The 12,379-nt window shown below is 39.5% G+C and overlaps 1 protein-coding gene and 1 pseudogene across 1 annotated transcript in view; both read left to right on the top strand.

The window, feature by feature from the left end:
* LOC102290576 (kelch-like protein 7) overlaps positions 1–978 on the top strand; it is a gene marked incomplete in the record, with an annotated part of 9,957 nt that extends 8,979 nt beyond the window's left edge. Inside the window, 2 exon segments of the mRNA XM_014341432.2 lie at positions 36–222; positions 595–978. Coding sequence (XP_014196918.1) covers positions 36–222; positions 595–661 — 254 coding nt within the window.
* Positions 979–1,746: 768 nt separating this feature from the next.
* LOC102291523 overlaps positions 1,747–12,379 on the top strand; it is a 16,794-nt pseudogene continuing 6,161 nt past the window's right edge.

Here is a 12,379-nt window from a genome sequence, read left to right as displayed (position 1 = left end):
TTTTTTTTTTGGGGGGGGGGTTCCCTGTTTTCCAGGTGGTCTTGACTCAGTAGAATACTATGATATTACCACTAACAAGTGGAATGCTGCCTCAAGGATGCCGTGGAGAAGTCTCACAGTGAAATGTGTGCCTGTCGGTGACGTCATTTTTGTGCTGGCAGGCAGGGGACTAGGGGCACAGTGCCTCACAAATGTCCTAGAATACCACACAAAAACCAATAGGTTGGTACATCAACTAAATACTGTTGACATAAACTATATGAATAACTAAATATAAAAATGGACAGCACTTTATTTTTCAGAATGTCTAAACATCTCATGAATATGAATTTATTCTTAGTGGTAAATGTGTGTCAGTCAAACCATTTTGGTTGCACTTCTTTAACAAAATGATACATTCTTGTTAGAAATCAACATAAGCGATTGGGCAGTTGGGTTGTAAAAAGTAGTGCCTAATATGACTTACCTTATTATTTTATGATGCTTTAGCCACTGCTGATATTTGTAAAAGAACCATCATTACTATAAAGTCTGAGCAGTAAACACTCAATCTATTTGCTCAACTTTTTACTGAAACATTTCTTTTGTGTTCAGGTGGGTAACATCCAAAGCTCAAGCTTTTTTCTCCACCAGCTGCATTATCTGCACGGTTGGTCCATGAGAGTTCATTGAAGGCAGCCGCAAAATGTTTTTATTTGCCTCATCCTCATAGGACAAGATACACATTTGATTGTTATGATGCTTGTTTGAGACCCCTAGGATTCCTGTAGTGGAATAGTAAACTGATTTGCACAAGGACCTACTACTGAAAGGGTTACTCATCACAATATTTAATGTGCACGTTTACAGAATGGTTATGTTCTTTTAACTTTGTTTAGCAGTAAAAATTCTCTTGCTTGTAAATGTTTGGAAGATATGTGCTGTGTTTTTATTGATTCATGACTAATTTAATAAAAGTGCTCTGCTAAGGATTTGAAATGTTCTTGTAGGAGTCTCTTTCCTCCCCCCCCCCCCCTTGCTTTGCGTAAGTTCCTTGCGTGCGTGTGCGTGCGTGCGTGTCACTGACTTTCAGGATATATGACTGACTTTAATTATTAAACATTCGCACATAAATAAGTGACATCATATTCAGTACTTTTGACAGTTCACTCTTCGGCCGCTCCATCTTATTAGGGAAATTCCATCCATCCATCCCATCCATCCATTCGCTTCCGCTTATCCGTTTCAGGGTCGCGGGGGGCGCTGGAGCCAATACATAAATGTAAATTTCAAAACTCAACCCCATCATTTAATTTGTTTTTGATTGAAATTGAATATTACTTAAACTCTCTTAAATTAACTTCCAATAAAAAAGGTTTATCATTGATTGAAATTCATTCAGAAATGTTTAACGAATGAGCTGTCACAACTTTCAAGTACAAAGTTGTTATGAAGTCTGTCACATTCCCCCCCTTTTTTTTCTTTTTTCTCCTTTATTTATTTATCCTTCTTATTTCATTGTACTGTATATTGTTACTCTTATTTGCCTTGTATGTCTACTGTACAAACTGAACTGGAATGACTGACTGTTCGCTTTATAAGTTCAATAAAGTTTGGAAGAAAAAAAAAAACCCTCTTCGGCCGCTCCCTTCTGCCGTATTTTGCGGCAAAATTATCCACACCCACCGCCGCGCTATGAATTGTGGGATATATGGGACCACGAAGCGTGCACCAGACCACGCTTGATATTTGGGGAAATCGACGGCGCATTTGGAGTATGCATTTGAAGTACACTTCGAATTGGGACAGCCGTCGTGGCGTGGCGGTGACGTAACCGCACTTGAAATGCGTACTTCAAGCGTGCAGACCCTGAATTGGGACACAGCCAGTGTCTGATGTAGAGCAGGTGTGCTTGAAAGCTATTATTTTTGTGGAGTAACAAACTGGCAGCCCTGGAGTGTTTTCTGCTTGTTTTTACCTCAGCAGTTATCACCTTAATGGGGATGTGTCTGTGTAAGCCAAACAATAAATGATTCAGGATAGTTATTTGTCTATTGGCATTTTTTTTTTCAGCACTGTAACTGCCGGTTAAACAGGTGAATACACTCCAGCCTCATTCTGTGCGAGTTTCCTGAAAATACAATGTTGAGAATCTTCAGCAGAATTATGGTAAGCAATTCAGTGTAGTTGTTTAGGATTTATCTTACTGAAGTAATAACAAAAGCCCATTACCTTGTATTCATAAATATGTGTGAGGTTTTATGTTTTTGTTAACATAATAATTAACAGAAGCAATGTCTTCATGTTTTAACCAAATGAATGCTAGTAAAAGTCTAAGGACTTATTATCTGATCTTCTTTTATTCTATATTCGTGTATTTTTGTCTTTCTGTCTCCCAGGTGAAGTTGGGGAAGATGAATCCTCCAGACCAGGTCAGATCTTATCAGTTAGTGAAGCCTGTACGAGTGATTCTTATTAGTGACAGATACTTGAACCAGCAGAAGGGACTTCCCAGGGTACCTGTCCCCCCTCTGCGGAAAACGTGAGGGCTACCTCAGTGCCCTGGAGCCCATAATAGAAGAGGATGAGTGGAAGCGAGCGAAACAGCTGGTTGAGGCCTTTATGAAAAGAGGAGGGGTTGGAGAGGAACTGCAGAGAAGCCTGGAGAGGAAAGCATGCAACACTGACAACTGGGTGAGCTCATTTACATCTTACTATTCGTCACTGATTGAAGTAAATAAGAACAACCCCAGGTTTCTCTTCAGCACTGTAGCCAGGCTGACAAAAAGTCAGAGCTCTTTTGAGCCAACCATCCCTTTAACGTTAACTAGTAATGACTTCATGAACTTCTTCACAAATAAAATTTTTATCATTAGAGAAAAAATTACCAGTAATCATCCCACAGATGTAATATTATCTACAGCTACTCTTAGTACCATTGATGTTAAGTTAGACTCTTTTTCTCCAATTGATCTTTCTGAGTTAACTTCAATAATTACTTCCTCCAAACCATCAACCTGTCTTTTAGACCCCATTCCTACAAAACTGCTCAAAGAAGTCCTGCCATTAATTAATTCTTCGATCTTAAATATGATCAACCTATCTCTAATGATCGGCTATGTACCACAGGCCTTCAAGCTGGCTGTAGTTAAACCTTTACTCAAAAAGCCATCTCTAGACCCAGCAGTCTTAGCTAATTATAGGCCAATCTCCAACCTTCCTTTCATATCAAAAATCCTTGAAAGAGTAGTTGTCAAACAGCTAACAGATCATCTGCAGAGGAATGGTTTATTTGAAGAGTTTCAGTCAGGTTTCAGAGCTCATCACAGCACAGAAACAGCTTTAGTGAAGGTTACAAATGATCTTCTTATGGCCTCTGACAGTGGACTCATCTCTGTGCTTGTCCTGCTAGACCTTAGTGCAGCATTCGATACTGTCGACCATAATATCCTATTAGAGCGATTAGAACATGCTGTAGGTATTACAGGTACTGCGCTGCAGTGGTTTGTATCATATCTATCTAATAGACTCCAGTTTGTGCATGTAAATGGAGAGTCCTCTTCACACACTGAGGTTAATTATGGAGTTCCACAGGGTTCAGTGCTAGGACCAATTCTGTTTACATTATACATGCTTCCCTTAGGCAGATCATTAGAAGACATAGCATACATTTTCACTGCTATGCAGATGACACCCAGCTCTATCTGTCCATGAAGCCAGATAACACACACCAATTAGTTAAACTGCAGGAATGTCTTAAAGACATAAAGACCTGGATGGCCGCTAACTTTCTGCTTCTTAATTCAGATAAAACTGAGGTTATTGTACTCGGCCCTGAAAATCTTAGAAATATGGTATCTAACCAGATTCTTACTCTGGATGGCATTACCTTGGCCTCCAGTAACCTGTGAGGAACCTTGGAGTCATTTTTGACCAGGACATGTCCTTCAACGCACATATTAAACAAATATGTAAGACTGCTTTCTTCCATTTGCGCAACATCTCTAAAATTAGAAATATCCTGTCTCAGAGTGACGCTGAAAAACTAGTTCATGCATTTATTACTTCCAGGCTGGACTACTGTAATTCATTATTATCAGGATGTCCAAAAAACTCCCTGAAAAGCCTTCAGCTAATCCAAAATGCTGCAGCAAGAGTCCTGACAGGGACTAGAAAGAGAGAGCATATTTCTCCTGTTTTGGCTTCCCTTCATTGGCTTCCTGTTAAATCCAGAATTGAATTCAAAATCCTGCTCCTCACATACAAGGTCTTAAATAATCAGGCCCCATCTTATCTTAATGACCTTGTAGTACCATATCACCCTATTAGAGCACTTCGCTCTCGCTCTGCAGGCCTACTTGTTGTTCCTAGAGTATTTAAAAGTAGAATGGGAGGGAGAGCCTTCAGTTTTCAGGCCCCTCTTCTGTGGAACCAGCTTCCAGTTTGGATTCGGAGACAGACACTATCTCTACTTTTAAGATTAGGCTTAAAACTTTCCTTTTTGCTAAAGCATATAGTTAGGGCTGGACCAGGTGACCCTGAATCCTCCCTTAGTTATGCTGCAATAGACGTAGGCTGCCGGGGGATTCCCATGATGCATTGAGTTTTTCCTTTCCAGTCACCTTTCTCACTCACTATGTAGTTAATCAGACCTCTCTGCATTGAATCATATCTGTTATTAACCTCTGTCTCTCTTCCACAGCATGTCTTTATCCTGTCTTCCTTCTCTCACCCCAACCGGTCGCAGCAGATGGCCCCGCCCCTCCCTGAGCCTGGTTCTGCCGGAGGTTTCTTCCTGTTAAAAGGGAGTTTTTCCTTCCCACTGTCGCCAAAGTGCTTGCTCATAGGGGGTCATATGATTGTTGGGTTTTTCTCTGTATCTATGAAGCGCCTTGAGGCGACTTTTGTTGTGATTTGGCACTATATATAAATAAAATTGAATTGAATTTACTGCCACTAAAGAGGTTCAAGTTGCAGTGACCAGACATAGGGAACTGACTGAAAATGAATCATCATGTTATAGGGAAGGAAGAAGATGGAATTAAAAAGCTCTCAGGTAGGATCAGTTAGAACAAAAAACATCAGGCCTTATTCATTAGTAAAAATAGAAAAGTACTATAGAAATGCTATTCCAGAGGACTATACAATGAAGAAATTTCAACATACCCAGTCTTTCTTTATATGGCTTCACAAAACCTAAAAACTGCAGGCAGCAATGAAGAGTACTGATAATTAAATGTATTGTGTCAAACAAAGCAGCTCTGTTTCAGAACATTTGGTAACTGAACACCACTGTGATTGAAAAGTTGAAATGAATCTTTATTGGTCTTATTGATTAACAATGTTGCATTAAACAGTAAAATGAAACACTGTTGCTGCAAATGTGATGACGTAAATCCAAAAGAGAACTTGTATTTTGATCATTGCAAGTGGGGAAATAATTCATTAAGTGAAATTTATATAAATCTGTCTTACTGCTCACTGTGCTTCAAGTTCTGCCATCAGTTTCTAATCTGACAGCTGCCCATCAGAGTTTTGAAACTTAAATGTTTATATGCATCGGGTTAAAGTTTACTCTGTGTGTTCAAGTTTGACACTGTCCCACAGCCTGATTTGGAAACTAGTTTATCACTAACAAAGTGAAATTGAGTGAATGCTATTCACAAGCAGCAGCAAAAGTAATATTTAGTCTAGAAGTAATATACATTAATCATAATATTTTTGGTTTATAAGTGTTTTTATAAAATATAATTCTTTGACTGTCTTAAGTGAGCTGTGGTACTGCACTCCATTAATTTAAAAAATGTGATTTGATGTATAATTTGTCTATTTGCCCTGGGCCTTATCATTAAAGGCAATGGCAGAATGTACAGCTGTAGTTATAGTAATTGATGAAAATACTCCAATTACAGAAAATGGTGTAAATTTGTCAAGAACTGCAGATAGAGTAGGAACACTTAAATGAAATTTTGCAACATCTTAGAAACTCGAGTGATGACACTAATTTTTATCAGCTGCTTTCTGCAGGATTAATTAACAGCCTGCTACTGTGTGTAGACGACAGGCCTGTGGGGGAAGTTGGAATACTTTGGGAACCGGAGCCCTGTGGTGATTAACGCAAATGTCCCGATTGCGTGTCCTCGACTGGACTTCAGGGATAAACAGGGACAAATTAGGTAAACCAACACACACTCTTACACAAAAATGATACCTTGTATATGTGTTTATAGCTTTTTAAAACAACTAACATGTTTTGTTTTTTTGGGGGGGGGTTGCTGCTTAGGTGTGCAGCCAAACTAATAGTAGCTCTTTTGGAATTTAAGACAACCATTGAAAAGTGAGTACCAGAATCAAATTAATGTTTAATTAATTAATTAATCTCCAGAGATCTAAGATGCCATAGTGCAGTTAACACGTCATATCCTCACAGGACCTTTTGAGAATAAATAATGAGGAAACTGATCTCACCTGAGCATGAAACTATTAGTCGGTAAAATTAATTAGGGAGCCTCTGAAACTGAGTCTGTTTTGTAAAAATGCCTATAATAACGTAAGTTCTAATTCCATCAAAATGTTCCAAAAGACACCAAAACAAGAAAAGTGGTTAAGAGATCAGTTTAGTAGTTTTTGGTACTTGTGTATTGCCTCTATTTTTCAGCCCACCTCGGTTTACTGATGGAGGCTGTGTCTTTCACAGTGAAACATTACCAGCTGAGAATCTGGGAGGGAAACCTCTTTGTATGGAGCAATATTCCCAGTTGCTGTCAACCTGCCGCATCCCAGGTCTGGAGAGGGACTCGGTGGTGTTCCATGCCAAGATCGGCAATCCACCCAAACACATCACAGTGGTATATAACTCTCAGGTAAGATTTTTTTTTTTTTTTTTAGCACAACATATTACCAGAGGCTTTGTGGAGATGCTTGCAAAGAGCCAAAGCTGTGTTAAAAGCATAATGCGGTTGTTTCTGTCCTGGATGCAGTATACACTTTGCCATTGTGCTTTTGTGGAATAGAAATAAAAGTAATGTTTATATCCACGCTGTAGACTGCGCCACTATTTTCCTCCTCCTCTGAGACAAAATGAAATCGGCTGATTGGACTCTATGGCAAGCGAGCTAACAATTCCAACAAACTGAACTACTGGGATTCTCTATTCTTATCCCTAATGAGAGTGGGCCAACATATTAAAGTCTATGGGTTAAGAATGGGATATCACTCAAATTCACACGGATGAGTGAATAGTTTACTGTGTATAAGGAAATGGGTGAAATGAGCACACCTTTTTAAAAAGACATTTAATTATTTGCTTGAATATTGTAGTGTAGCGAGTAACATCTTCACAGGTTTGTTACCCCTGGCTATTGACGTGCGAAAAAACACTGTACTATATAATGTTAGCTTAATATTTGCTCTATAAACACTACTCGTGACCTACAAAAAACAGTCAAATGGATTCCATTTCTCACGCATACCTATCTTTGCATGGTCTTTATTCTCCCTTGCTCAAAGGTTATTTTCCTTCCTCTTCTTGTCCTCCACTACCATGTCCGGTTGATAAGCCATCACCAGTTTGTCTGTCTGTATCTGCAAGTCCTACAGGATCTTAGCTTGGTCAATCTCAATAATACACCCTGCTGTTATGTGCTGGATTGTCTCAGGGGCATCTTTGCACAGCCTGCACCTGGGGTTTTTACCTGATGTGATAGACCCAGCCTCTATGGATCTTGTGCTGAGAGCTTGTTCCTGTACTGCCATTAGAGGTGCCTCTGTGCCATCCTTCAGTCCAGTTTTTTCCAGCCACTGGTAGGATTTCTTGATGTCAGCCACTTCCTCTATCTGCCAGTGGTGCATACCGTGCAGGGGCCTATTCTTCTACAATGGTTCTTCTCCTTGCACACAGTTGATGTCAGTGGCATCAACTGTTGATGTCCATCTCATGTACCCTCTTCCGCTGAGGTTACTTTCATAGTAGTATTCCAACAGTTCCCTAGCACCTGATGTGGGCCTTACTAATCCAGCCAGTATGGCTTCAGTTATCTCTCCCTCTCACTCATAACCAAAGCAGATTGGTTAGCATCTGGGACCTAGCCTGGCGACCCTTATTGAATACAGTCCTCTTGGTCAAAAGTTGAACCCCAGATAGGAAGAGAGAGTTTGCCAGAGATGACAATCCAAGCAAACCAAGTGGAACCCAAGTCAATTCTCCTCTCTGCAGACACTTGAACACTACCTGAAATGTTTGAAAGAGTAGCTGAAGAACTCTTTGCTGTTGGCCAAAGGAGTGGGCTGTTCACCTAGTCCCACTACCCAAATGTAAGGCATGTAGTGCTGAGTTGGACGGGAAGCATGTGCTCAGTAATGCTATAAATCTGTGTCCTCCCTTTGAATCAGTTCTTTGTGGTGGAGGTCTACCACAATGATGGGACTCCGCTGACAGTTGATCAGCTTTGTGTTCAGATGGAGAGCATTTGCACCTCCACATCAGAGACTACCACAGAGCCTGTCGGTATCCTCACCACCCTGGATCGTGACTCTTGGAGCAAAGCATATCTCAGTATGAAAGGTAAGGCCAAGCTTAGCTTTAACTCAGATTAAACTAATGAAAAAAGTGTGTGACATAAAGTGGTCAACAGTAACTGATCTTGGCAAAGAAGGGTAATCTGCATTCTCTATGATGTGATGAACCAGAAAATAACACAGAAAAACATTTTTGGCATCTATTTCATCCTAGCACATCATCGTTATTCTCTGCAACCTTGGTGAGCTTGGCTAAGTGCACATCATGGTGCTGCAGGTTCTAATGGGTGACCCAGCTAGTTTGCAGTGGATCTCAGCTAATTATTACAACAACACAATTTACAGGTTACAATTACAGAGTTACAAAAGACTATTATCAGCCTGGCTAGCCGGTAAATAAAACATGTGAATGGAAGAGCCAAAGCTAGCTTGTTAGCAACAACTGAATTTGTAAAATGAAGCAAGAGGATTTTCCTTAGTAAATTAAAAAAAAAAATTACAAGTCAAACTTCTAGACTTGGGTCCTATCCTAAAAGGACAACACTGAAATAACACTCAATAAACAAAGTTTAAAAAAGGCACTTTTTCATTGTAAGTACCCTATGATAGTGGAGAAAACATCAGAGAATCCTCCCTTAGCAAGTGCTTGCTGACAATGGGAAGGAAGATCTACTATTTAACAGGAAGTAACCTCTGGCAAACCTAGCCCAGCAATTGAAAGGAAACCCTTTTCTCCCACTTGTGCCCAAAATATCTTTGTTTTGGTAAACAGAGTTCATGACACTGGGCTAGAAAATCAAGTGTAGACTGAATTCTTTGCTTTCACTGTCAACTCTTTGTCATAATTCGCTACTAATCTAGTGATCTGTTTCACTCCATCTTGACAACACTTGAGAACAGAATCTTTAGATATTTGAACTCAACTCAAATCTAAATTGCTCCCTCCTGTGTGTCTAGTTCAGTGAATCAGTCTTAGCCTCTTTCCAACACTCTGGAGTACACTTTTCCAGGAAGGCTGAGCAGTGTGATATTCTTCTCTATAAATTAAGAACTCGCTTTAGAATAATTTTCCACAAAGTCCAGAATGATCAGCCCCATCACAGCTTAAATATCATACTACCATGTTTTCAACTACAGGCTTATTTGCTGTAGAACCAGCTGCTATTCAGGAGAAAGATCCACTCCAGTTTTAAGATTAGATGTCAGAGATTCAATTTTTATAAAACTTGACCCTGAACCATGCTTTAGTTATGCTGGTAGAGGACCTCCTACACCATCAGTATCAGCCATTATTGGATTAGCATGGGAGGAGGAAAAAAATACAAGAGGTACAATCTTTTAAAATGCTCATCATTTCCACTCAGCATTTTCATTAAAAGAATATATAACAAATTCTCACCAGATGCCATGTTTACTGTTTAATTAATGAATATTTCACAAATTGTAACAATTACTTCAACAAAATCTTTCGACCAGTAATTTTGTATATTCAAAGGTATTTTATTGTTAAACCAAAATGTCTCATTTAGGATGAAAAATGCACCAAAGAGGAAACTTTGGTGCATTTTAAAATATGTGTGACCTTGGACGTGCATATGAACATACTTTTTAATAAGAAGGTGCCCCTATTTTTGCATTACAAACGCTGAGGTTGGGTGGTGAAGAGCATGCTGAGCACTTCTCTAGTTGGTGAGTGTGTTTTATGAATGTATGGATAAATAGATCAACCAATTCCTACACCCCTGGTCACGCTAGTAAAAAAGAGACGAGAAAAGGAATGATGGCGATGTTAACTGTTAACTGCATGCCTAATTATCCAGGTAAGGTTAGGGAAACCTGCAGTCAGATGAGAAGTCACTTGGATGACGAAATGTTTCTCCCGCTGAAAACTGTACCTTCAGGTGAACAGAATTAACTTTCTGGGGCAATGTTAACTTTTTTCTTTTTTTTTGCACATAAGTGAGGGGTGAAATTGTATAGTGTTACTTGCCTTTGTGTATTTGCATGTGTACCTGTGACTGCTTCATGCGGTCTGTGATGGAGATGCTCTGTCATAGCAAGATCTGTTAAACTGTTAAAAATCATTGGGTTTGGTTGCTTTTGTTTTTTGTAGATCAAACAAACAAAGAATCACTGTCAGCCATTGAAAGGAGCATCTTCACATTGTGTTTGGATAGAGCCATACCTCGAGAGTCTGACAAGTACGGCACATGTGATTTCCACCTAATAACACATGGAGGAGGCAGCCAGTGGAATAGTGCCAACCGCTGGTTTGACAAGTCACTGCAGGTGAGAAACAACCTGCCTGAAGAAATGGATGGTTATGTGGTATTTTTTGTGTGTGTGTGTGTGTGTGTGTGTGTGTGTGTGTGTGTGTGTGTGTGTGTGTGTGTGGGGGGGCGAAATTCCCAACCGGCTCCCCTCAGTCACCTGATATTCATTAACTTATTTAATGGGCAACATGGAGGTTCAGTGGTTCACTGTTGCCTCACAGTAAGCAGTTACTGGTTTTCCAATCCATTATCAGCTCGTTGAAACATCGCGGCAAAAGGTCGAGGGAAAGCACCAAGCTTTTTAAATAGACTAACAATGAGGCGGAGTTGTTGCTGCCAGTAACACAACAGTACAAAGTTGCCAAAGCGAGTGAGAATTAAATAATTTGAAGAAAAGCTATCTGCAGCATGTACAAACTGATACAAATCGTTAATAGGGCTGTCAAAATTGAGAGCAAACAAAACAACTGCTGTATAATGCCCTCCGCTATCTTTTTTTTTAAAATTGGTCACATGCCTGCATCACATGACTAAAATGCGTCATCATTTTAGAAAGTCTGCGTTTTTTGAGTGTCCACGCGGGACAGCTCCGTTTTGAAATGTATGCGTTTTCGAGAGGGTTTTCAAAACGCTGCGTTTTTCTTTGGGGAAAGCGCCGTGGACGGGAGGCCAAAACGGAACGAAAAAATGCGTGTACGTGTGCACGTAGCCGTCTGCCTTAGGTATGAGTGTGAATTGTTCTCACTCTGTGGCTGCTGGGATAGGCTTCAGCCCCCCCTGCAACCCTGAATTGGATATTTAGAAGAAAATGAATGAATTTACTTTAGTATACTTAATGAAGCCATCCAAAATGTTGTCTTTGTAGGTGGGTGGGTATTTTCTTATACAATTTCTTATTAAAATTGTGTAGAAATGAGTTGAAATCTATGCTTGTAATTGCTTTTTTGTCTTCCTGCTACTTCTATCAGTCAATAAACACTAGTGACCCATGCATACATAACTGTGCAACAGCATTGGCTCCACTATGTTTGAGGACTGATGTGAAATGTTTCAGACGATGATGAGCTGTTCCTTTACTTCTCCATGCTGTTTTCTTCCAGTTATTCTAGTTTATACAATAAGGTGCAAATCACTGGTTAAACTGAAAAACTTAAGAATAACCTTCTGTATTTACATACATGAAGGGATCTCTTGATTGTATACTTGACCTTCTCGAGTAATGATGTGGTTAAGGAAAACCCTTTACACAATGTAGCTAAAGAGAAAAATTCAGTGTTCATTTTATTTCGTGGCCTTTTACTCTATTCACTTATTTTGCTATCTTTCTGCCTTTAAAAAAAAAAAAAAACAAACCCCAGAAGACCCGTGTCTTGCAATGTAAGTTTAAGTTACATTTTTGTAATTAAAAAGTTCAAAAATGTTACAGTACAGCGACTTGACTCATGTAGATATCATGGTGTACCTTTTTAATCTGTTTTAGTTGACTAAAATGTTTGTTTGTTTTTTCTCCTCTGTTGTATTCCTCTATACCCGAGGTATGTCCAGCAGACATTCCTGGTTTCTAAGTAAGAAAGTAGTTTTTTCTTTTTTTCTTCAAATTCCTGAATTAT

This window comes from Haplochromis burtoni, unplaced genomic scaffold (assembly GCF_018398535.1).
Source record: "Haplochromis burtoni strain Fernald_Lab_line unplaced genomic scaffold, NCSU_Asbu1 Contig_482, whole genome shotgun sequence".
Classification (NCBI taxonomy): Eukaryota; Metazoa; Chordata; class Actinopteri; order Cichliformes; family Cichlidae; genus Haplochromis; species Haplochromis burtoni.
This window is presented reverse-complemented; position numbering and strand designations above follow the sequence as displayed.